The 25,947-nt window shown below is 42.4% G+C and overlaps 1 protein-coding gene and 1 long non-coding RNA gene across 8 annotated transcripts in view; both read left to right on the forward strand.

The window, feature by feature from the left end:
- Positions 1–25,947, forward strand: part of DIP2C (disco interacting protein 2 homolog C) — a 290,921-nt gene that overhangs the window by 167,439 nt on the left and 97,535 nt on the right. For 4 of the 7 annotated variants that reach the window (XM_083579226.1, XM_083579223.1, XM_083579224.1 and 1 more), the window contains exons 2-5: positions 5,713–5,784; positions 9,174–9,347; positions 14,003–14,113; positions 24,522–24,647. In XM_083579226.1, coding sequence (XP_083435352.1) covers positions 5,713–5,784; positions 9,174–9,347; positions 14,003–14,113; positions 24,522–24,647 — 483 coding nt within the window. The remainder of the gene's footprint in view (positions 1–5,712; positions 5,785–9,173; positions 9,348–14,002; positions 14,114–24,521; positions 24,648–25,947) is intronic. The other 3 variants (XM_083579227.1, XM_083579228.1, XM_083579229.1) reach the window with 1 other exon arrangement.
- Positions 15,860–24,369, forward strand: LOC310746387. Its single transcript, XR_014540696.1, has 2 exons — positions 15,860–20,204; positions 20,417–24,369. It is a non-coding gene; the product is annotated as an uncharacterized lncRNA (long non-coding RNA).

Consider the following 25,947-nt stretch of genomic DNA (forward strand, 5'->3'; position numbering starts at 1 on the left):
AAATAAAAAGGGATTGGTAAGCACCTGGAAGGCACAATAACAGGATAAATCAACTTGTATCTAAAGCTGCACATAATCCTACCTTGAATCCAAGAAAATCAGTTGTATTCAGCTAGGCTTTTTTCAGAGCAGAACTATTGAAATCAACCTACCTAAACTAGTCATGACCATTGATTTCAGTGGGTGTACTCTGAGTAAAGGCTAGCTGAATACAGCCCACTACATTAAAAAACAACAACCTACTGTTGCTGATGCGGCCAATCAAAGCAGATTTGGACCTTTAAACAGCTAGTGTGAGAGATGAAAAATGGGTTTTCCAGCAGCAGCTGCTGCAATATATATATAAATACTCTTCAGAGATAACCCACCAGCCTTATAAAGCAATAAAGGAAAGAAAACAACATTTCAACAGAGATCCTAATAGCCATAAAATTCCAAAAATGGAAATGATTTGCTTTCATTACATAAAGTGTCCGTTAGAGCTTCAAATAACGAAATAAACGTTGAGAATGGAAAGCTTCCCTGTTGAACTAGTCTCTGTTTACATTTCAGTAATCCAGGCCATAAAAGCAGTGTGGTGCAAATGCTCCTTTCTTAGGAAGCTCTCAGAAGACCAAGGGACCACACAGTGCTCCCTGTATAGAATATTTACATTTTGAGCAGTGCATCTGTACCTTTGGCTTTCAGCCATGGTGGTGGCAATTTAGTCTCGCCACCTGGCTGTCAAAATATTAGAAAATTGGCTCAAGAATGGGATGGATGGCTCAGGTGTCACTTTATAATCTTTGGACTTCAGTTCAGTAAAGTTTCTTTAAAAAACTAACAACATGGCAAGGTGCTCAAAATGTGCCGCAGTGATTGAACTTTAAAGGTAAGTAGAAACATTAATAATTTGGGAGGCCAGAGGGGTGGGGAGGTTCAGGGTAGAGGAAGTAGAAAAAGATGCATAAACTAAATCGGCCGCTTTACGTATTATTTTAGTTTCATTTCTCAAAAGAAATTGTAAGATGTTGTATGTTCACTGTAAGTTTATTTTGTGCAGAAGAATAGGTTGTGGATTACTGACTTGAGGATACAGTAACCAGGCTTAACATATAAAGGCCTTTTAATATTTTCTGGAATGCTTTTTGGATTTCGTTAGCAAGGAATGTGAACAGTAAAAGTTGTCTATCCTTTTTAGGACCTCTTTAGAAGGTAGTTACAACTAAAGAGCAGTAAAAGATGTTTAACCTTTTTAATACTCTTAGGCAAAATCTGAGCATATTCTACATTTCAAAATTTGAAAAATGCAGTCATTACAGTCACTTATTACTAAAATGCAGCCATTATCTGACTAGCTTGTAGCAAAGAAGAAGAAAAGTTAGTACCATTGGAGAATAAAACTGGGGTAATGTGGGTAAGAAGAATCTTGGAAAGTTTGAAGCTACAATAAATTCTCTATTTCAGAGAAGTTGTTGCATGCATTAATGTCTGCAGCGGTACTGTACAAATCCTATTATTTCCTCTGAACTGTTCAATCCAGTATTTTTCTTGTAAATACAGATGGGATTAGTCTTACTGAACTGAAACAATATTAGATAATGCTGTGTTGGATAAGAGAGCTGTGGTACTCGACCACACATTTCCAATCCAAAAGCTGGGATTCAGAGAGCGAATTTAGGTTTTGTAAGTGCCCACTTGGTCTGCCAAGGGAGGGGAGGCTGTTCTCTTAGCCCAAAGCCCCTTTAGACATGTGGGATGTTGCTTCTCAGTTATTCTGCTCCTGGCTTGAGTCTCCATTAGGCTACAAAATGCATCAAGTTTCCTTTTGATGTCTTTCCTCCCCTTAACACTTTCACAGATTTGCTTCCTCCCAACTGCAACCCCTTGTCTCCTTGTGTATTTTTGGAAGGGCAGACAGAGAGACTGTCTGCATCATCAGTGGGAGAAATCAGTGAGTCATAGCGCTCAGTTTATGAGGAGCATTGTTTCATTCGAATCTCTCTTGCCAAGATGCTGACAAGGAATTTGAGTCATCAGCAGCAAACAAGCTGTAAAGAACTTGAATCTGTAGGATAGAATGGCTTCGGGAGGGAAGGAGGAAGGCAGTCACCAATAATATCCACAGCTTGGGATACAGTTTTCGAGAAAGGTTGTGCTGGTATTATTATTTTGCCCATGTATCCGAATCTTCACTGCAATCTTGTATAGTATTCATATTCTTGCCTGCAGGTCTAATGGAAAATTCTGTCTCCAGTCTGGTTCTTTATGTGTGGTTTATTGCAACTGAATTGTTTGGGTTCAAACTGGAGACAACTCTAGGGTGTTGTTTCCCAGGTTTCTGATAACTGATTCACTCATTTTATTTTTGAATTTTGGGGGGAAGAATTTGATTTTTCACTCTCTGGCAGTAAATGTTTTGGCCGTACAAGTAGGACTTGCCTGCTGTCAGAGACTGCCTTTGTACAGGTTAGACTAATTTGTCCATCTAGACTAGCGTTGCCAACTCTGACCGGCAATAGATGTTCGGGGTTTCACTCAGAGGTGTTTCCCATCACCTGCTACCTGATCCCTTTTTTTAACTGGAGAAATGGCAGGGGGTTCTGCTGCATGTGAAGAGTATGTTCTCTCGCTGATCTATAGTTCCTCCTACTAATTCTATTAAATACCTTGTATTATCTGAAATAAGGTTGTGTTACATTAAATATGAAGGCTATTCACTATGATGTTCTACCTCCACGGTTGGAAGCAATATGCCTCTGTATACCATTTTCTGGGAATTAAAAGTGGGGTGAGTGCTGTTGCTCCCAGGTCCACCTTGCAGGCTTCCCAGAAGAACAATCAGCCTGGAAATTACTGATCTAGGGGCTTATTCATGTGGCACTATTCTCTATATGCAAGCAGTCCTAACTATCTACGGGAATAGACTGTCCATTGGTCATTCTCCATATCTGACTACTAGGGAATAGATTATACCCTCCCCAATTCTTCTGCAGTTAGTGATAAACCAAAATGTAGGATCTTGCATTCAATAACTAGTTTTATTTCCTTGTCATCCCTTCTTCGGGTTGTATTTCGGTATATGCCAGAAGTATAATTCTGCAAAGGAAAAGAAAAGTGATGAAACATAATGCTCTGTCCAGTTAATGTTTTCCTTAATAGCATCTTCAAATGAAAGCAGGATATCACTTTCCTGTTTGTGTGCGCACGTATTTTTAATAAACACAGACCTTGCAAAAATACATTGGATAGAGTTGTCTGTGCACTATGGGGGGCGAGGGGGGGGGAGTTCAGAAAATGTATTTTGTAATGCCACATTGCATGTACTGTGTATTAATGAGCGCCTAAGCACCTGCTGCCTGCATTTCCCTTTTGAAACCTAAATTTAAAAAACAACAGCACTGGGATGAATATGACCACAGAAAGGGGACTGGGTCACTGAGTGAAGTATTTAAACTAGGTGGGGGAAACAAAGCAGCTTTCTAATTCTTCTGGGGGAGGTTAATTTCAGTCTTCTTTCTGTGCTTTGTTGCATGTAGTCTCAGTAGTGCTTGGAAAATTCATTTTTAAAAAGGAATTCGTTGAAGATCGAAAAAAGGAAATTGGTTCCAGTTCATCCTTTTGCAAAACAAACCAGTTCAAGTTCATCCGATGAACTTTTTTAGTTCACCCTTGGCAAATTCTCTTTGGCTTTCAGAATGTTACAAGCTGCTGTGCTAAAGTACTGTATAGGGTCCAAAAGCAAATCAGGAGGGCACACACAAGTAATAAGATAGCTGCTATACATAATGTTAGCATAATTGTATTTCTGTACTAGAAAAGGCTTACCCTATTTAATTTGTACCAACCATACAAGTGTTAAAGACACAGCGCATCATCCACTTTCTTCCTGTATTTCTTGCTGCAAGCTGCTCCTGTGGGAAGAGACACAATCTCTTCAGCAGGCAAGAAAACGATTTATAATCAATATCATAGTAAAATAGAAGTCATTCGGGTTTCCTGTGATCCAGACATCCCTCTACATTTAAAAAAAATAAATTAGCAGATGTGATGTGCTCTTGTCCCTCAAAGACTCTAAATATTATTTCCCAATGTGATGTGAAAACTGTGAAATTCAGTATCTCAGTCTGTTGCGGCTTTGCCATTGCTACCGTCTTACTGTTACCAAACCAAACGTTGCAAGGATGTGGAAGCAACAACAGTGGTAGAATCCCCCCCTTTATGCGATTCCTAAAGGCACCAGAGTCCACCCAGGACCTACACCTGGCAGCCCTATGACCCCTTGCCTCCTACCAAGCCTTCTCCTCTGGCCTCAACTACGCTTCCCTCCCCTGAGGCTCTTATATATATATCTATCTCAACTTCCTTCTGCTATGTGGCTCTGGACTCTTGACCACTTTGGCTTCTTATGCTCTAAGGCCTTATCCCCATCAAGGCAGCCCATCCCACATAGATTTCCTTTCAGTAAACCCTATATGAGGTTTTAAGCCCAGGCAGACAGATAGCTATCCCTTTCTTAAAAATAAATAAATAACCTGGACGGTGAAGCTTTCTTTGCCGAGTTCTTGGTCCTCTGAGCATTTGCGGTGTTGTCTTCCATCACGTCAGCTCAGCCAACTGCTGAGAATGCCAATAATATTTTCAGCTTAAACTTCAGTGGGATGAAAAGTCTCATTTGCTCGCTTGAGCAAAGGGACTTAGTTGCTTGAAGTACCTGCCTTATGTCCTGAGGCTGGAATCTCTGAGGTAGGAAACGGGAATGTGCAACGTTGGCTGCTGATAACAGAAGCCGATGCAGCGCCTCTAGATTGGCCAGTCCTGGTGAAAATGCTAGGAGTCTGCACTTCTATTTACTGCATCCCTGGCCTCCGGGCTCCAGCTTCTAGTAGCTGAATTAAGAGACCCTGGCCTGAAGCACACATCTAGATTCAGACTTGAGAATAAAACAGAATATGAATTGGGCTATACTGGGGCAATTGTCTTTAATGAAAAGACTGCCAAAATGAAATTAAAATCCATATCACGACCTATGCTTAAACATTTTAATCCATTTATCAGAGCAATACACTAAGGTTCTAATCTTTTTCTTCTTTTGGGGGGCTTCATGCAGCTCAGCACATAGGGTTTGTGCATTTCGTTTTACCTGTCAGAAAGCTCATCCCAGCCGCAGTGCTGAAGGGATAGAAATGTTGTCTTTTTATAGCTTGATCGTGGGAAGTACGATGTGCTTCTGCTTTGCATTTTGTCTTGAAATAGTGCTTGGAAGCTTAGCCAAATGTTTATATTGTCATTTAAATAGTTCACCAACAGTCCCAAATCTTTTGTGTGCCCTTCATGCCTGATTAAAGAATCCCATTAATAGTTGAGGAAATGCTAATTGGTAATGTCTTTTGCCAGCCATTACGTCCCAAGCATTCTATATAATCCACTGTTGATTAACTTAATGAAGGCTGATGTAGTTTTGTGTGGCAGAGTATCTGAATGACAATGCAACCCTCTCGGTTCTTGGAATCTCCACCCGTCGGTATAAACTACTCTGGGTGTTTAGTTGCCAAAAATGTCTCCAGTGTAAATTAGATTTTTCTAGGCAGAATGAACGTAATATGCTTTCAATTGTTTGTTCATTACAATCATCAAGACAAACAGTGGCAAAGTGTATGGTACCTCAGCTTAAGCAGCCAGGCTGTGTCTTCATTCAAGCTCTTATTGATTTCTCTTTTCTTTCCTTGGCAGGTGACATCACGCAGAAGGGCTATGAAAAGAAGAGATCAAAATTAATTGGGGCCTACTTGCCACAACCTCCAGGTATGTAGAAATGTACAAGCAATGCATGGAGCTGTCGTGTGTATTGATCATTAAGCCAGAATATTAATGTGTGTCTTTGGGGGAGATTATCTGAGGCACAAAGGAACCTGTCGCTGTCATGCAATGGATGTAGATTTCCCCACCAGCCAATTCTTATGTAGAAATGTGCGTCTCCTTGTATAATTAAGTGGTTGGTGCACATACTGGATGAGATTTTAAATTCCTTTTGGTAAACTTTAAACAACGAAAGAAGCAAACTATTTAGGAATAAACACTTGAGCCAGAGGGCAAACACTGAACATAAACATATAAAATATGCAGAAGGATCCCCTCCCCATTTAAGATTTCACTTGTGGAAACCCAGAAGTAGTGATCACCAGCAGGAATGGATTCAGAAATGAATCATGCATGCAGCAAAATCCTAGTCAATTAGGATTAAAGTGGCTTATACCTAGGCACTCCAGTGTTGCAAGGCTGTTGGCCACAACTATAATCCTTTTGGGGTGAAGCAAACTTTAATAGACGTGCATACAACAAATGAAAAGGAGTTGGGATGACTCTGGCACCAAGATCATGCAACTTTGGGGGGGTCTTCTGTTTTTTCTCCTGACTGTTCTCTGATGCAACGGTATATGACCTTGTACAATTGACGAGGCAGGCTCTACCGTTTTGTGAGATAAGGATAAGAAGTTCTTGCCCTTATTTAAAACATAATTAGATGGCATCAAGTTTCATTTCAGAGACAAGATGCCTCATATTAGCAAATGCTGACAGCAAAAGAATGGGGATGGCTATATCCATCTTGGCTTGCATCTCTGGGATATCCAGATAGCCAGTATCAGTGACAGTATGGTGGGCTAGATGGAATGTTGGTCATATCCTCCATGATGATAATTTCTTCTTCTTAAATAAATGGGATTTCTTTGCTTGGGGCTAGGTTGCCAAGTAAAGAGCATACCACATTAACATTTTCATTCCCCGGGCCTAATAAACTTGAACTGGGTTATTCCAAATGCTCTTTAAAAGGGGGTGAAATACATTAGGGTACAGACTCTTCCACTCATGTGTACTACTGCAAATTTCCTGGAAAGTATGCAAACTGACAGGGAAAATTATAATTGGATGTATATAGGAAAGTGTGTTATAAGTTCTATTTATATTTTTTTTAAAATGGGAGTCATGTAATATATAGATATAGCTATATAGCTATATAAACACAATATCCAGTTCCCATGTTCTGGAGTGGCAGAACATGTAGTCTTGTTGCAATGGAGTCACTGTGGTCGAATTTCCAATATTTTTAAACACCCCATCATTAAAAGCTTCTTTTCCCTTTGGCAATTTCTCCTTGATTCATGATATGTTGAGACATGAGGGGAGACTCAGCAACCCCCCTGCTTTTTCACTTGCTGTGGCTGTGGCACCACAGGGCGTTCTGTTCAGGTCATGCTTTGAATCCACAGGGTGCTAAGACAGACAAGAGTGGCTACTATCATTAAGTTGTAGTTACCCAATAGCAGGTCTTCCAGGCAGGGAGCCCAAGTTCAAGTTGAACGTGTTGGCTGACTGAAACAGGGTCAGACTCATGCCTGCTTCTCACCTGAGGTGGTGAAACTTAGTACTGCGGATGGGGGTTCACATAATGAAATGTAGCGCCAATTCAAATCAAATCAAAACTCTCCACATAGAAAACACGGTTAGTTTGAGCTAGAACTCTTCTCCATGACATCTAGTTTTTAATGTAGAATATATTTTGTTTAGAGAGGAGAAATTAATCATGTGGACACCACACCTCCTTAAAAAAAGGAAATAAAAGCTAGCACACCAGGAATAGGGGGAATAGGGAGCCTCTGATTCTTCAGATGTTGTTGGACTCCAACTCTCCTCACTCCGACTTTTGATTTGGTTGGCAGGGGCTGATAGAAGTTGTACTCCAACATCTGGAGGCCACAGGTTTACTATCTCTGCACTACACAGAGTATACAAAGCCCAGTGCCTGTTTCTCATTATCTTGTTGCGTTAGGGCTTCTTCTTCAGTATAATGTAGAAATTAAAGTTAGCAGTTAAGTTTAAGTGGAAATAATCAAGCCTTTCCTCCTTGTTCTCTTGATCCTGCAGGTACAAGCTTGGAAATAATACTGAAAAGTTTTGTACATAAGTGCACGCAGATGTATAATCAGAACTGTATATGTTGTCCAGTGTTGAGAGAAAAGAAATCTGTGCCAAGATAATAGAAATTATACACTAGGAAAACTCAGTTATACCACTTATTTATATTATTCAATTTATGCAAACATAATTTTGTCTTCTTTCCATAGATCATCCTGCCATTTTAAACACTCTGCATAATTTAATTTAATTTGCTTTTGCCAGTCATGGGAACAGATTAGGAACTGTAATGATGGGTATTAAATCCCTGATCCCAGCCCCTGGAAAACTTGCTTCATCACTGCTCTGTTTTTTGAGAGCTCAGCAACACTATTAACACACTTTAATACATAAATACATAACCAGAAAGGCTATAACTTTGTTCTTTATAAAACAAGGTTATAAGGATGCTGTTGAAGCAAATGTTCACTCTTTTGTGGAAATGTGAAAAGGACAGAGGGTATACAGTATGTTGTTTTTGTTGTGCCAACAAGATGAACATACGTTAAAGTTACAGCCTGTTTTTTCTTAAGTCAGAAGTTCTTTAATGTGTTTGTACTATTATTCGTTCCTATATATGTGTCTCCAGTCCTTTCCAGACAAAATTGGTGTTTTCATACGATGGGAGACTCGCTTTACCCTCGATTCATAAGAATGGGCAATTGTCGCCCCCGCCCCCCGACAAATTGTCATTAAATGCAAGTGGAGTTGCAGAATGGTTGGAGCCATGGTCTGCGGCCTGTTTTAATCATTCATTCGTTCGCCATAATCCCTTGGGAAATGGAAGCATTGATAACATTGGGTATTTGACCTCGCATTTCAGAAGAGACTTTTTTGTTTATCTTTAAAATGATGTGGCTGAATTCAGCACATAGATTTTTTGGGGGGGGGTGGACGGGAAGGTTGGGGTAGGATGCTTTCCCCCTTTGGTACAAACGTGCCCACCAGACTGACAGTAAAACCACAAGGCAGTTCCCCACTGTCCCAGCATCCAGTCCTCTTGCTGCTGCTTTGCTGACATTACAAACACCAATGTTGGCAGAGTGGGAAATTGATTCTGTGGCTCCGTACTGTAGTGTTTGTATGTGCCTGGGGTGTGTACACTTATGTGTGTGTGTGCCCGCGTGTGGGCTTGTGTGTGCGCACATTTCACTGCATGGGGGCAGAAGCTCCATCCGTTGCTGTAACAAATGTAAAAAAACTAAAACGTGACTTAATTAGTTTTTTTCAACTTGTTACAGCGGCGAATGGAGCTGCTGCGGTTCGGTGTAGACTACAGCACAATGAAGGGGCCACGAGAAGGACGCTGCGCACTAGCAACATTGGGGTCTGTGACATCCGGGAAGCAGCAGCTAGAGAGCGCACAGCCCCACACAACACAGCGGCAAACCGGCCTCTCTTTTACTTTCGCTTTGGTGAGCACAAAAAATATATGCATATCTTTTTATATATCTATGTGTGTGTTTTTTTAACAAGCCTATTAAGAAAGGTATTATTTCATCTGATTTTTTTTTAAGGGCTTTGGGGTACATATTTGATGTGGCTAGTTGAAGAGGTCAAATAATAAAAGGGCACCCTTGAAGTCCCAGAACTGTAACACACACCGCCTGTTTCCTTACAAGAAGCACATGTCTCTGGTGCAGATCACATGCGGACCCAATATACAAAAGCAGTTGCTATTTGCTGGGCCGCAAGAACACCCGCACTTCTGCTTCTGTTACTGAGTGGTGAAAATGAAGAGTTTTATTTGTGCATGACATCACAAAGCCCTTTCTCAAAGACAGCTGCAAAACACAACTTCTGACCCAAGAACTGGCTTGGGGGGCGGGGGGCGGGGAGAGGAATGAAGATGCAGGAAGACATGAATGTCTATATGATGGGTTTGCTATTCCTCCATTCTCAGATCCTTTGGGATTGGCAGCACCCATGACCCCCCCCCCCCCAACGTGGCAATAAAACAAATCCTTCCTCAACACGACACGCTGTCATCTGCCCTCTCCCTGTCCCACCTCATGCCAAAACAGCTGCTCAAACAGCTTGCTGTCTGAATTTTACATTTGCTGGCAACTTTGGGGGGCTGTTTTGATCCCCAACTTCCTTCCCCTGTTGCCCAGCTTTTGATGGTATTTTCAGCATAGAACATACACTGCAAACAGCTGTAGGCGCTGACTGTTTCATTGCGTTCTTGTTGGAAGGTGTCAAGGACAATAAAGCCTTTGTCTTAAGACCTGAAGAATTATAACTTCCTTACAATTCAATGATGAGTCAAGGATCCCACCTCCCTTTTTTTAACAAGGTGGGATGCTTATAGTAAAGCTATACAGCTCTCTTTTTGATGAACCAGTGGCTAAGACTCAGGCATGTGAACCCAAAGGCCATCAGTTCACTTTGCCTTGAACTCGCTAGGTTGCCTTAGGGCAATCATTATCATTGCCAGTGTCTTTGAGGTTGCTTTTAGATGGACAAAGGGGAACAAAATTAGATAGAGCATTCAGGATAGGATTCCTTTTGCATTGTCTCACTCTGGACACAATTCAAAGTGCAAAGCTAAATATGTGCATTTATTTATGTATACAGTACGTTCATTTTAGTCATTTTGATCCTATTTTAAAAGTACACCCCCTCCGGCATCTAAATATCAAGCAAGTGCAGCTCAGTTTGCTCAGATTAACAGAGCTTCAAGACGCACCATCTCCTGTCCTCACTGAGAGAGATCCTGCTTTGTTCCTTCTTAGGTTTGCTCCCACCACGGCGAGATCTATGGAAAACAGAGCAGGAGAGGATCCAGTGAGATATTACTGCATGACTTTGCAGAATGTAGTCCTCTGTGGCGGGGAATGAAAGTCCTCCCCACTCTCGCGCACACTCGCTCCTCAAACGCCTGCTAGGCTTTCCCTTTCCTCCATGTAAACATAGCCTGACATGTAGGGCCTCGTGTACAGAGCGTATCAGGTGGAAGCCCTCTGTGTCCATAGGTTGCCCTTACATTCCATGTACCGCCTGGCCCTGTAAATAAGAATATATTGCTTTTGTAAACCTCATCCATGTAATTTAGCAGGTTGCAGCGTTCGCAGTGCCAGGCAGGTGAGCGATGCCTCCCTCAACACCGCCTTGTTGTTGATAGCAACACTCCACTGACTTCTTGGCATTTAATATTCTGCAGCAGTTTTGTGTCTCTGTCTGCATCCTGAAGGCTTCATGTTTTTGTGCTCTGTATTACCCTGGGCGGAGAAATTTAGACTTCTTCTTTTTTTCTTCCTTCCTTGCGTTGACTCTGACTTGCCCTGCTGAGTGCCTAATAGCAGTTTGCATTCCATTTCCATTGTTTGAAGGAAAAATCAGGGACAAGCCATGAAGCGATATTTATATCTCCAATTTGGGGGGGGGGGGAGGCGGGAATGTAGAAAGGAGCTTTTGAATCCAGCGTCCTATTTTGACCTTTAATAACGGCAGCAAATTGAATTAGACATTTCCCATTTTAGAGCTATAAGCCAGAGAAATGTTTGTGTGTGGACACTCGTTTGAAAAAACCAAAAACCAAATGCTGACCACTAAAAGAAAAGCACACAGGAAGAAGAACCAATTCCAACGAGAATGAAAATGTTTATCGCACTAATTTTTGTAGATGCAGTTTTACAGGAATGTCAGCATGCAAAGGAGAAAAGTTTGCCGCCAATTTTGTTTGGTACTACTGACAGCATATATAGTTAAAGCTATAGTTAAAGCTATGGTTTTCCCAGTAGTGATGTATGGAAGTGAGAGCTGGACCATAAAGAAGGCTGATCGCCAAAGAATTGATGCTTTTGAATTATGGTGCTGGAGGAGACTCTTGAGAGTCCCATGGACTGCAAGAAGATCAAACCTATCCATTCTGAAGGAAATCAGCCCTGAGTGCTCACTGGAAGGACAGATCCTGAAGCTGAGACTCCAGTACTTTGGCCACCTCATGAGAAGAGAAGACTCCCTGGAAAAGAACCTGATGTTGGGAAAGATGGGGGGCACAAGGAGAAGGGGACGACAGAGGATGAGATGGTTGGATAGTGTCTTCGAAGCTACCAGCATGAGTTTGACCAAACTGCGGGAGGCAGTGGAAGACAGGAGTGCCTGGCATGCTCTGGTCCATGGGGTCACGAAGAGTCGGACATGACTAAATGACTAAACAGCAACAACTGACAGCACCTCCAGTTGAAAATAGGGACACTTTCAGTGGAGGAGAGATGCTGGGTCAATGAGGCAGAACTGTTGAGCTCCTGGTTACAAGTCCACCACCTCAGTTAGAAACATAGGAAGCTGCTTTATACTGAGTCAGACTGTTGGGTCCCTATAGCTCAGTAATGTCTACATTGACTGGTAGCGGTTCCAGGTTTCATCCCTAGAGATGACAGGGACTGAACCTAAGTCCTTCTGCATGCAAGGCAGGTATTCTACCACTGAGTATGTTCCTTCCCACCAGTGTATAATATTTAAAAATGCTAGTATGCCTTTAAGCAGAAGAACTAACACCCCCTTTACTTATAAATCAGATTATATATATTTTTTGCAGCAAGTAGATAAGTTTTCAGCAATTCACAGTAGGTTGGGGTGTAGCACTCAGGCAGTATACTTTGGTGTGCAACCGGGGTATTAGAAGCGTCCCTTTTTTCACCACGGCCGGCATGGACTACCTACATTTCAATAACCGGAGTTGCTTTTTTTGTCCCCTGTGGTTCATATCGCCATAGTATCTAATTTGTCGACCGAAAATAGAGCTGTCGCCTGCTCCTAGCACAGCCACATGATGCTGTTGGGAAAGAGCTGCTCAGCTGATTATTTCAATTAGCTAGTATTTATTTTTAACTCTTTGCCAGGGTGGTGTGCATCCCACGTGTTTCGTACCCTTCCTTTCCCTGCTTACTACGACACATGCCCTTAATGTTGTCTCTCCTCAAATGCCGCTGTGCAAGACATCAAACATTCTGGATAAAGACTCTTTGTAGGTCCTGTATATAGAACCGTCTTCCATCAACGAATGGGAGGCAGTAACATCTGGAGATAGCAGATGGGGGTTGCTGAGCTAAAGAGCTGGGGAGTTCTTGTTTTGGAAAAGCTCGGTGATGATGTCTCCATGCACTGGTGACTGCATAGCGAGTTCCATAGCTCACTTTCTTGAGACATCTGGATTTGTTTGATTTGCCACCCAATCCTGTGGAAATTTACTGCTACTGCAGCCCAAGACAATCTCACACCAGCAGTAGGAAAATGCATCATACCAAGTCAGACTATTCATTTATCTATCTCAGGGACAGCCAACAGGTTGCACTCCAGATGTTGTTAGACTACAGTTTCCATCATCCATGAGCCTTTGCCATGCTGGCTGAGGTTGGTGGGTGTCCAATAGCTTCTGGAGGTCACTACAGTGGCTACCCTTCATATAGCCCAGTATTGGCAGTGGCTTCCCAATGGCTCTTGCGCCGCCACGGGTAGCATGCAAGCTCATTGGTCTGTTTGGCACATAAGACTTTATATATTGTATTGTGATTTTCAGCTAATCTGCATGTGTTGCACCAGTCTACTGCAATTTACTCTGGCACTTGGAACAATTTACATTGCACTTGAACCTTTGCACCAGCAGGTTGCACATGCATTCTTTATATATATATATATATATATTTGGGGGGGGGTCCCTCTAGCATAATTCTCCCTGCGTCATACGTCAGATCTCTGCCTGTGAATACTGTACACCAGATAAAATATGACCTCCAGAGTTAAGAGTTGGGATTGATCGTTCTGCCTCAATGTATAACTGTTGTAAACGGCTATGATTTTTTTTTTAAAAAATGGGTAGTAGTATTTTTTTTATATATAAACAACTGCAGCTGATCGAAGTAGATGAATTTCAGGGGCTGCACCCATGTACCTAAATCCTAGTACTGAAAACATCAAGTATCAATAGTATTATAAAATAATAATAACATAATAGTTATTTGTCTGATTTGCACAGTCCTTATTGCTGGGCAGGCTGTTAATAAAAATAAAAGTGTACATAATGCAACGAAGTCTAATTTCACCCCTCTTCCTCCCTCAAATGCAGGCGTGGATCAGGCACTGCCACAAGAACGCCGAACTCCCATTACCCCTTCCTCCTCCTCTCGATACCACCGACGCAGGTCCTCAGGGTCACGTGATGAGCGCTATCGATCAGGTATGTGGAAAACCTACAGAAGTGTCAGACTGAGAAAGAGCCTCTCTGCTTAAATAAATCGGCATCATATTAACCATGTTAATATTTAACCACTGCTGGGGGGGGGAAATAAGTGCATACATATTTTTCTTCCCATTTTATTTGCCCCCCAAATCCCAAGATTCCCAGATTACATCATTGCATAGCATATAAGCAGAAAGCAGCCTTTTTCATGATGTTGTTGCCGCTCCATGCATAAAATTATCAGTCTCTGTCAAGTATGTAGACATTCTTCTTTCCCACCTAATTGGTATTTTTTTATCTTGTGATGCCAAGCCTTAACCTGGAACCTTTTGCATGCAGAGCATGTAGAACCATAGAACCATGGAAGGGACTGTGGAGGTCTTCCCATCCAGGGTGGGCTTCCAACTTGCTGGATCTACTTTGTTTTTCCAAAGTCCTATCCAAGTTCTAAGGGATGCAGGTGGCGCTGTGGGTTAAACCACTGAGCCTCTTGGGCTTGCCGATCAGAAGGTCAGCGGTTCGAATCCACGCGACGGGGTGAGCTCCCGTTGCTCAGTCCCTGCTCCTGCCAACCTAGCAGTTCGAAAGCACATCAAAGTGCAAGTAGATAAGTAGGTACCGCTCTGGCGGGAAGGTAAACGGCATTTCCGTGCACTGCTCTGGTTTGCCAGAAGTGGCTTAGTCATGCTGGCCACATAACCCGGAAGCTGTACGCCTCCTCCCTCGGCCAATAAAGCGAGAAGAGCGCCGCAACCCAAGAGTTGGCCACGACTGGACCTAATGGTCAGGGGTCCCTTTACCTTTTTACCCAAGTTCTACCAATCAGAACCAAGTGCAAAAGACATACAGTTAGAATTAAAGACCAGGGTGTCCTCTGAACCCATTATAAGCTGATGATTCCCCCCCCCCCCATGAGATCTGAACTGAGGTTTGGTTTGCCTTTCTTCACTTAAGCTGCCTCATTTAGGTAGGAAAGAGTTTTGCTGTTGCTATAGTTAAGCAATGGGTTAGGTCCAGTCGTGACCGACTCTGGGGTTGCAGCGCTCATCTCGCTTTACTGGCCGAGGGAGCCGGCGTACAGGTTCCAGGTCATGTGGCCAGCATGACTAAGCCGCTTCTGGCGAACCAGAGCAGCACATGGAAACGCCATTTACCTTCCCACTGGAGTGGTACCTATTTTTCTACTTGCACTTTGACGTGCTTTCGAACTGCTAGGTTGGCAGGAGCAGGGACCGAGCAACGGGAGCTCACCCCGTCGCAGGGATTCGAACCACCAACCTTCTGATCGGCAAGTCCTAGGCTCTGTGGTTTAACCCATAGCGCCACCCGCGTCCCAAACAATGGGTAGGTAGTGCCAATCTACCACAGATCACCCGGAAATCTACCAGTAGATCCTAATCTGTCTCTTACCCTGCTCCCCACTGCCCAGCTCTAATCTAACCCACCCCCTGCATAATGTAGCAAAGTCTTGCACAGAGTTAGAATTCCCTTCCTTATCTTAGGGAGGAGTAAAGTTGATGAAACATTGCTTCTGATGTTTGGGCAGCACATCCCATCTTGGCTGAAAGGGTACAGATTTAACAGGGACATTTATGGGCTAATAGCCATAAATAAATAAATAAATAAATTTAACAGGGACAGCAGAGAGACGGGAGGCTGGGGACTAGTAGAGCTTGATACTCCTACATTCAGCAATTCGCTGGCAGACTCCCACTTTCTGCCAGTGAGCATTGTTAGGCACGGGTAGAGGATCTTGTGACAGTGTCATTAGGTGGCAGAGCACCAGGTTTGCTACTTCAGTTCTGTGTAGGTGCAGAGCTGCTATGTAGATAACAATGCAGCTCTGAGTGGATGACATCAGTGGCCTGTGCTGAAATATCAGGCCCAGAGCCTCTGCCTGTGCTGAAATATCAGGCCCAGAGCCTCTGCTGTTGCCTTGTGACACCCACAAGCAAGAGTTCCAAGGGCTGTTTCCCACGCTCAGTGGCTCCTTGCAGCAAAAGCTGGTAGTTCGTTATCAAAGCGCAACACAAGCTGCTGCTTCGTACATAGGAAGACAGAGTTGGCTTGCATGATCTTAATCGTATTTGCTCAGAAATAAAACCCCACTGGTTTCTATAGACATTGCTCTCTAGCAAGTCTTCTTCGAGTTGTAGCCTGGAAGTCTGAAGCTGGGGAGAAAACATCAAGAGATTATTGGCGCTCTTTTAGCTCAAAAGAGGATATTTCTAGTTTGTGACTTCCGATGGCACTTGTGTACGTTCTTTCCACAGATTCAAGCTTCGGTTCCTTCGTTTTTTTTGACAATTGACAAAAGAGGGATCTAGAACTCCACTGACCACAGAATTTGCAGCCTTTATAGTTCCACGTCTTCTCAGAAGTTGGTCCCATTGGGTTCAGTGAGTGGGTATATGCTTGGAGCCCTGCAAGCATATACCCACTTATAAGGTATAGGGAGAGTAAGCCCTACTGAACTCAGTGCGACTTGCAGATACCTATAGGATTGCACTGCTACTCTTGGTCACAGAAGTAAGCAAAATATAGTGTTGCCAACTAACCAGAAGTAACAGCCTGATTCTGTTCCTGTGTCTTTTACAGCAGCTTATTCTGTAAAAACCAGTAGGTGGAGCTTTTCTTGGCAAGGAGATAAATTGATCTCTGCCGTTCAAGCCATAGTCACAGACCCAATATAATTGGGCTGGTAAAAATGTTGGCAGCCCAGGCAAAGGAATGCATGGCATAGCAGCAATGTCTCCCCAGAAAGGAAGAACAGTAACCACATCCAAAATAAATGACTGTACCCTGGGTGGGCCCCCTTTTCTCAGGGATTGATTGTTAATGGCATCAGCATATCAATTTCCCTGGCACTGCCAGCCACCTCACTACTTGATAACAGTAGGCTAATGACCCTGAAGACACAAGAGGGTACAAATCCTATAATTCAGCCGCTTTGATCATAGCACATTAACTGCTTTATCACCTGTCACTACCAATTAGCACGTGTCATTATCCTGTTGCTAATAGACACTTGGCACCAAAATTAATTATATAGTCATAATACCTAAAATCTGAGCATTCCCAGCAATTCTCACTAAGCGCATCCGCGATTTCTCTAGCAAGCAATGTCAGCGGGCCAAGTAAGGTTTCACTTAACCCATAACAATCAAATATGTATTAGATTCTTACTTATATTTGGAGGATGAATTTGCCTAAATTCATCATTAATGAATAATAAATATTAATATTATTGTCACTTGCAAAGATGAATCTATCACCATTTATAGGTTGTTTGGACATTCTGTCTTGTAGGTTTAATTGAAGTCAGTAGCCAGAATCCAGATGGTTAGCATGGGATGCCTAGCTAGTCTTTGGTGAGATAGAGATAGAGATAGAGAAGATAGGGATAGACACACACACACACACACACACACACACACACACACACACACACTGGCCACTGAGCATGCTCAGTCTTCAATTAGGCTGTTTTTACTCTTCCCCCTTATCTTTTAACATCTTCTGCATTTCTGCAAACCTTGGGGTTCCCGCAAACTCTGATCACCCTCCAAAAAAATCTCTTTCTGGACTGTACTGTCCTTGTTACATAAGGATTTAGCACTCGGGGGAATGAGTTCTCTATAAGTAATATAGGATATTAAAATAGCCATAAAGCACTGCCAGATATATGGAGGTGGTTGCATGATCCTCTGCCAGTGTGCTGCTTCTCTCTCCAAATAATGTATTTGGGAACAGAATTGAATGTTAGGCTTCTCCATGGAAAAAAAAATCAGGCTCTTGCCAGCTGTCAAACTGGGGGACACCCAAACAATATCTGCCTTCTTTGAAAGCTGAATACCCAGAGCAGAAATAAAGCACACATAACGCAGGGGTAGAAAAGGGCTGCAAGCCTTAATCAAAAGAGCAATTGGCTAAGGGTGCAACCCTGCTACCTGTGTGAGGAGCGCAGGGTGCAGACTCAGCTCTGCTGAGAGTACAGTAATGATAGGTATTGCCATGACAACATGAGACCCTTCCCATTTCTCATAGGGCATGGTGTGTCTGTGTGTGTGTGTAAACCTTCCCAAGCCCATAGGATAGCTGGGGTCTGTGGGGCCTCCCCATCTGGCCCGTGCCACACCACCCTGCCCTGTGGGGCAATTAAACCGGGGGAAAGGGGGGAGCCTTCCACTTTTGGCTAATAATCTTGGTAGTGAGGGAGGGAAGGAGTTAACCCTCTCCTTCCTGCGTGCTGCAATTTCCGTGAACATCTTGCTCCTGGAGCAATTAGCATTGAGAAGTTTTCAGTCCTAATTGCTGTGGGGAGGGGGGCAGGGAATGAATGAATGTGACAAAGTGTGTTTAGGTCTGTAAATGTATATGTCAGTGTGTATGAGAGAGGAAGTGGATGGCCCCCCCAAAAGTCATCCGCAATGGAATGTAGGCCTTGGGCTCCCTAACGAGCCATATATTTATGTTTCCTAGGGCCCAGCATAAGTGGGATCTGCAGGTGGGATCTGCAGGCCAAGTCCTTGCCTCCCCGCTGGTCCGTAACTGTGAGCAATGTGGAAGAAGGGACTTCACTGTTTAGCCCTCGTTGTACAGCTGCTATCTCTGGGGTGGGTTGAGGGAAGGAGTAAGCCAGACCATCTTACAGCATCCTTCCTGCCCCATGATTCACCTGTGTGTGGGCCTTTTATCCCCTGTTCTCCATTAATGGCGCATCAGATTGCACACTAGTAATGTAGTTGATGGGGACTAGTTTTAAGTACCACTCATGATCGATGTGGGTTAAGGAAACACTTGCTTGTCCCCCCCCCCCCCATTTTAATTCTGGTGTATTTCTGTAGTAAGGGAAAGAGGAAGAAATATTGCAGGCAGCCTTTCAATCAGACAGCGACTAAATTGTAAATTAACGCACGCATCCTCAATATCTCAGGAAAAAGAGAATCGATATAGAGGGGTTTTGGTAATGTGCAAAGTGGTTACGTTTAATTAGTTAAAAGACAGGTGGTTAATCAACTAAAAATTGGGGCTGGCAGACCTAGAAATAAGCCAACAGTACTGGCAGGAGAAGGATTTCCGCGTCAAAAAGGTAAAATGAGATGAATATCTTTCTCTGGTCTGGTCTTTAAGCAGAAACAGGATACACATGTATCACAGATAATTTAGTGAAATGCATAGGGTTGAACTTGATGTCTTTAGAAGTCCCACATTTGATTTGCACCAGATTAATCAGGATGAATTTACACTTTTTAGCTAAAGCAGTAAAAGAATAGGAGTCCCAAGCAATATGATGAATAGGCTCGTTCCCTTGCCGTCACACGGCAGGCTTCATAAGGAGGTTGAAAGAATCTTGGCCTACTAACATGGAAACTTTAAATATTTACTAGGTAACACTTGATTGTACTGAGAAAGGCATGCAGTGCTGTGAGCCAAGGTGGAAGTAATAAATCACCTACAGGCTACAGTGCATTAGGGTTTTTTTCTGTGTCTCTAGAACTGTGCTGAAATTACCAAGATATGGAAGTCTTTTCTGTAAAGGGGAAAGCCTTGTTTATTGTACGCAATAAGAGACAGGAAGACTCGTTCCATGCTTAAAGAGAGCAAGTTCAGTTTCCTCAGGATCTAGGAAGTTGCAGAACCTGCAAGGAATCATTAAGTTATAAAGCTATTTATGCTTCTGAGGCAGTTATATTTCCTTCTGTGAAGTAGAGGAGTTGTTAGGTTTGGAAACTAGCTTTGCTGCAGGCAGGTGGGAATGTGACTGCCTTATTAACCACTGCAGAGATCTTCATTGCAATCCAGTGTCTGCACTGCAAGATGATATGATTTGATATGAGAGAGAAAGATAACAATACTTATTTAGAAGAGAATTTACACACCACTCTTTTTGCAAAACATCAAAATATTGCAAGTGATGTGGACCTCATCCTTGAATGGACTTCTGCTTTGGTAGAACATGAGGAGACACATTTCCTGTATTCTCTGCAGAATATTACCCTCCTTTGTTGTCAGAAGTTCTGGTCGCCACAAGCTCACTTCATAATCTCTCCATGTGTTTGGCAGTGTGCCTGTGGCCAAAGATTAAGTAATTAATTCGTTCCGGAGGTCCGTTCTTAACCTGAAACTGTTCTTAACCTGAAGCACCACTTTAGCTAACTGCGGCCTTCTACCGCCGCACCGCCAGAGCACAATTTCTGTTCTCATCCTGAAGCAAAGTTCTTAACCTGAAGCACTATTTCTGGGTTAGTGGAGTCTGTAACCTGAAGCGTATGTAACCTGAAGCGTATGTAACCTGAGGTACCACTGTAGTGAAATTTTGGTAACATAAATAATGGTGTGAAGCTGCCCCAATGAGCAAGAGCGTTAAATAAAATGGGAAATGTTTTTGTATTGGACAGAATTAAAAATAACTAGACATTTACAGAGACAGACTCAGCGTTTCCACCCACCGCTGCACTCATATGGATAGAAGTGGGAGTCTGGTTTAAGGACCAAAAACATGTGAGCTGGAGGAACTGAATCTTCTTTGTTCCTGTATAGTCCATACCTGGGTTCCAGTAGCAAGTGAGGCTGCCATTCATGGGTGAAGGGGCTAATTAGTGGATGCAGGGAAGAGTTTTTTCCACACACGCACACTCCCTTTTTGGCTCTTGAAATCTGACCCGCATCCTGCATTCTACATGAATGCATAGAATCTGACCTCAAGGACAGAGAGAGCCCTGAACGTCAACTAGGGAGATCTCACTTAAACCTCTGCACATGAAGCCTTGTGGGTGATCTTGAGGTGCTCACTATTACTCATGTGATCCACCTCTCCAGGTTGTTGTGAGGATAAAACTATGCAAAGCATTGGCTTAATAGTAGTAGTAGTAGTAGTAGTAGTAGTAGTAGTAGTAGTGGCCACATCTACTTCATTCCTAACTTTTACTATTTATTATCAGGCCACCTAGAATAAATGCTTGACAGGTTGAGTAATGAATCTTGCGCAGTCATCCTCAGCACAAGTCAAGCAATTAGCCTTTCCAATCTTGTCACTTCATTTTGCACTGTTTATATTGATTCTCTAAGAATAGCAAGAAGCACAAATTGAATCCAGTGTATGAGCCAACCAACCAAGAAGGGAAAGAAGATCAAAGGAAAGGAAACGGAAGGGTAATATCTGCTAGCATACAGCAGAGTGGTTATGTTTTATTTAGCGGATCATATTTTTCTGTTCTGGCTTTTCTTAAGAAGAGAGAGAAGCAGGCAGGAGAAGCAAAGAAACCCCCACAAAACAATAGCAACCCTATTTTTAAAAAATATAAAGGAACCTAGGGGGAAAAACACCTGAAAAGCAGCTGTACTGTGTTCAAACTGAGGAACAGAGAAAATACAATTTGAACTGTAGCAGCAGATATAAAACAACAGTTTGTATGCCAAAGGTTTGTCTTCAAAGGAATGCCCTGAAATCCTTTTTAAAAGTTAATAAGGACATACATTGGATAAAATGAGCAGATACATTATTATCTGCCTGTTCAATAGGCCATTGTAGGCCATGGGCCTAAGCATATTTACTAAGAATTAATTAGAATTTTATTTGACTTCCCAATAAACAAGGGTTTGGGGTTAGATGTTGGTGGTGCAGAATGCTTTGCTGATAAAAAAATAAAATTTCTGAATTCTTCCGCAGAACAGTACCTGTGGGGTAGAGTATTAACACCCTGATTTAACCTATGTGGAATTGAAAATAAATGCTAACCCTATATTACACTAATACAGTGGTGTCTCGGGTTAAGTACTTAATTCGTTCTGGAGGTCCATTCTTAACCTGAAACTGTTCTTAACCTGAAGCACCACTTTAGCTAATGGAGTCTCCCGCTGCTGCTGCGCCACTGGAGCACGATTTCTGTTCTCATCCTGAAGCAAAGTTCTTAACCCGAGGTACTATTCCTGGGTTGCAGAGTCTGTAACCTGAAGCGTATGTAACCTGAAGCGTATGTAACCCGAGGTACCACTGTACTGGATCCCCCCCCCCCGGTGTTTGGGCTCTCTCTCTCTCTCTCTCTCTCTCTCTCTCTCTCTCTCTCTCATTGTCCAGTCCAGATTGTTAGCAATGTTTCAAGTCTCAGAGTGGGAAAAAGCTCCCCTTTCCCTGTTTTTTAGGACCCTGAGACTGAGCAAGCTGCACTTTTGTATATTAGAAGACAGCATGGCTTCTATTCAATTAATTCAATATGCGATAAGGAAAACTGTATGTGGAAGTGTACTTTAAGTAGTCTGGAAACTTGGCATTAATGGTCTTGAGCTCTTTTTCTGAGAGCATAAACGGTTAAAGCCAAGATTTTATATTACTTGAATGCTAAGTATTGCGGCTTCTGTTTTGTGGCGTTTCCTAACTTGGGCTGGTTCACTGAATTTCAGACAAGCTTCTTGACAGTTAAGTACAGTTGCTTTCAGTTGATCTTATTTCCAAGTAATGTGTTCAGCATCCTGGCTTTTATAAGCTCACCCTCACTATATTTATTCAGAAACGCTTTTGTTTTGTTTTGTTTTCATTGGGGCTATTGCCCCAGTAAACTTAGTATCCTTATCATTGTTGCATTACACTAGAAATATACTTTCATACCCTCCATCAGTGAAGTTGGTTCAAAATTTATCCTTTAAACAACAAACAAGATACAAATACTTTTCTTAATCCATGTTTATGTGTTAAAAAAACATAATCCATGTCTGTTTTCCCTTATTCTTTTCATATTCCTGCCCACTTGCTGTCTCTCAGCAAAAGCAACTTGTCTTCAAAGAGAGCTTGTCTGTCTGAAACATGACTATAATCTTAAAGGCTATTTCACAAATGCATTCTACTCGCTGTAATCTAATTTTGAGTCTTTATTAGCTAATACAACTATAGAAGTGTTCTGTACTTATGGCATAAAAGCCAACACAGGCTTCAAAATTCGATCATTTAGATGCTTTCCAACCAGTCTCCCTTTTATTTCTCGAAAGATGTATAGGTTAGACCCAGATACAGTCATACTTTGAGTAGATCCATTGAAATCAGTGGGTCTTAAGTCAGTCATCACTACCTTTCAGTGGGCCGCTAAGTACAATTATATCTTTATCCAATCCCATGAATTTTATGAAGCAATTCAATAAGGCAAAATATATTTCTAAGATCAGCAAGTGATGGGGCTTCTCTGATATCCTTGGGCTGTTTCTGTTGCTAGTACAAAATGCATTAAGTCTGAAATGCAACGTTTCATCTGATTAGTCTTGCTTTGTTTCCAGATAAGTTCCAAGTTGGATGGCAGACTAACTTAAACTATGCAGTTTGGGGTTGAAGTGCTAACACCCCCTGTTTTTCTCCCTGGCAGTGCTTTAACAGCTGCATGACAGGCAGAAATTCAGAATGGAAGACAAGCTTATAGTGGGAAAAACTAACTTGTGAATTTGCCAGAAGAAAGAGGAGCAGCCCTCATAAAGGAACATCACTTCTTTGAGCTCTGAGTAGAGTTTGAAGATTTGTTGAGACAGTAATCCAATATAGTAATCCAATCCTATATAGTAGAGGTGGCTTACCTGCAGCTCTCCAGATGTTGCTGGACTACAACTCCCATCATCCCTGACCATTCACCATGCTGGCTGAGGCTCATGGGAAATGGAGTCCGAAAGCATTTGTAGCCCCAGAGTTTCCTCATCCCTTCTATATAGTGATGCTCTGTAGGCAAATATGTTGAGAATGACTATGCTCCGGCATTTGCTGATCAAAGTCTCTTTCTTTCTTAGATTTGTATACTGCTTTAGATTACAAAAAGTTACTTCAGAATAGTTTACAATACACTAAAAACAATAAAACAGTTAAAAAACCCAGTCCAAATAATAGCAAAAAACTAATGAAGAACCACCAAATGAAGCTAGCAGCCAACTAGCAACCAGAGAGACATCAAACTGAAAAGGTTATAATCAACATGTAAAGCATGTTCTCTGCACTGTAGCTCTCAGCTTTTTCCATACAATAAACCATTCTTAGCACTGGAACTTGTTTCACAAAGCGTGTTTTTAGTATTATTGTAACACATTTTAGCATTAGTCCAATACATGCCTTCCTGCTTTATTTCTCTGAGAACCCCTGCAAAATTGGGTTTCTCCTCATCTTCCTCCTGATTATTATTGTTATTTCCTTTATGAAGATGTGAGGCATCTTGAAGCAACATACAGTTCAGTAAAGCATATATAAACAATTACAAATGTAAAAACAGTTTAAAAATGTGTACTTTTTTTTTTTAAAATAACAGCTGAAAAACAAATACCTGTGAAGCAATGTTTTGAAGGGTGCATAAGTATGTCTCTGACTAAGGAATTTACACGGTCAAAGTTGCCTGTGTCCTGCTGGCATTCCAAACTGATATTTAGGTTTTCATTCCAGATGTTCATACAGAAGCAGTCCAGGCAGCTCTTGCAAAACATAAAGAAAGGAAGATGGCAGTGCCTATGCCGTCCAAGCGACGTTCATTGGTGGTGCAAACATCGATGGACGCCTACACACCTCCAGGTAAGAAACTAACACAACATCCATTAACGTGAAATTTTAAAGCTTTTTTTTTTTTTAGCAGTTTCCTAATTGCAAGTTAGCATTAATTTAATATGATAGTACCACAATTGGATGCATTTTAAAAGTAGGGTTGTGGGACAGCCTCAGATTGGCAGTAGTTCCGGCCCCACTTAGAAACAGTGTGATAGGTTCATGTTTATTTGTAAATAAGTAGTTTTGTGATGAATGGGACTAACTTCCAAGTATGTTTGTATAGGATTGGAGCTAGGGCTGGACAAGATCTGGTTTTCAACATCGCAATATATCGCCTGCTGTGCAGAGGCACTGGCTGGCTTCATGGTTTTTCCCATGTTGTGATTTTTGCATGGCAAGCGCACACACACCATGATTCGCAATGCATTGCCAGGTCAAAAATTATGAAACTGATATCATGATAAGGACTTGGTTTTGGACGATATTTTACCCAGCCGTAAAAGGCTTTGCCAGGTCAAAAACAATATGGACTTCAGACTGGTTTTGGACAGTATTATATCGATAATTGGAGCCCAAATCAACCTGGCTTTTTGTGCACGTCTGAGCAACCCCACCTATTAAGATGCACAGATGGGGCACGGCTTTGAATCCCACTTCCAAGGGAAATCATTTCAAAGAAGGGCCTCTTCCGTTGTGGTGCACAGGGCCTACAGGACAACATAAGTCAAAAATGTCCTTGGATTAAACCACAGAGCCTAGGGCTTGCCAATCAGAAGGTCGGCGGTTCAAATCCCCATGATGGGGTGAGCTCCGTTGCTCACTCCCTGCTCCTGCCAACCTAGCAGTTCGAAAGCACATCAAAGTGCAAGTAGATAAATAGGTACCGCTCCGGCGGGAAGGTAAACGGTGTTTCCATGCGCTGCTCTGGTTCTCCAGAAGCGGCTTAGTCATGCTGGCCACATGACCCGGAAGCTGTACACCGGCTCCCTTGGCTAATAAAGCAAGATGAGTGCCGCAACCCCAGACTCGGCCACGACTGGACCTAATGGTCAGGGGTACCTTTACCTTTACCTTTACTAAAATGTCCTTGTAGCCAAGAAGTTGAATGAACATAAACCTCACTGAATTTATTGGGATTTAACTGCAGCCAGGTCTGTGGGCATAGGTCTGGATCTTCATTCTGCCAAGCCTTCAGCACCTGAGCATCAGACTAATGTGCACAGTTTTTACATTTAAACTGGGCTGAAATGACAACTTTTTAGTTGAAAGGGGAGGCTTTAAGGGTGCAGTTCCCTCCCAAACATTGCCTTTCTTGCTGCTGTTACCC

Source organism: Podarcis filfolensis (assembly GCF_964270895.1).
Source record: "Podarcis filfolensis genome assembly, chromosome: 12".
Taxonomy (NCBI): Eukaryota; Metazoa; Chordata; class Lepidosauria; order Squamata; family Lacertidae; genus Podarcis; species Podarcis filfolensis.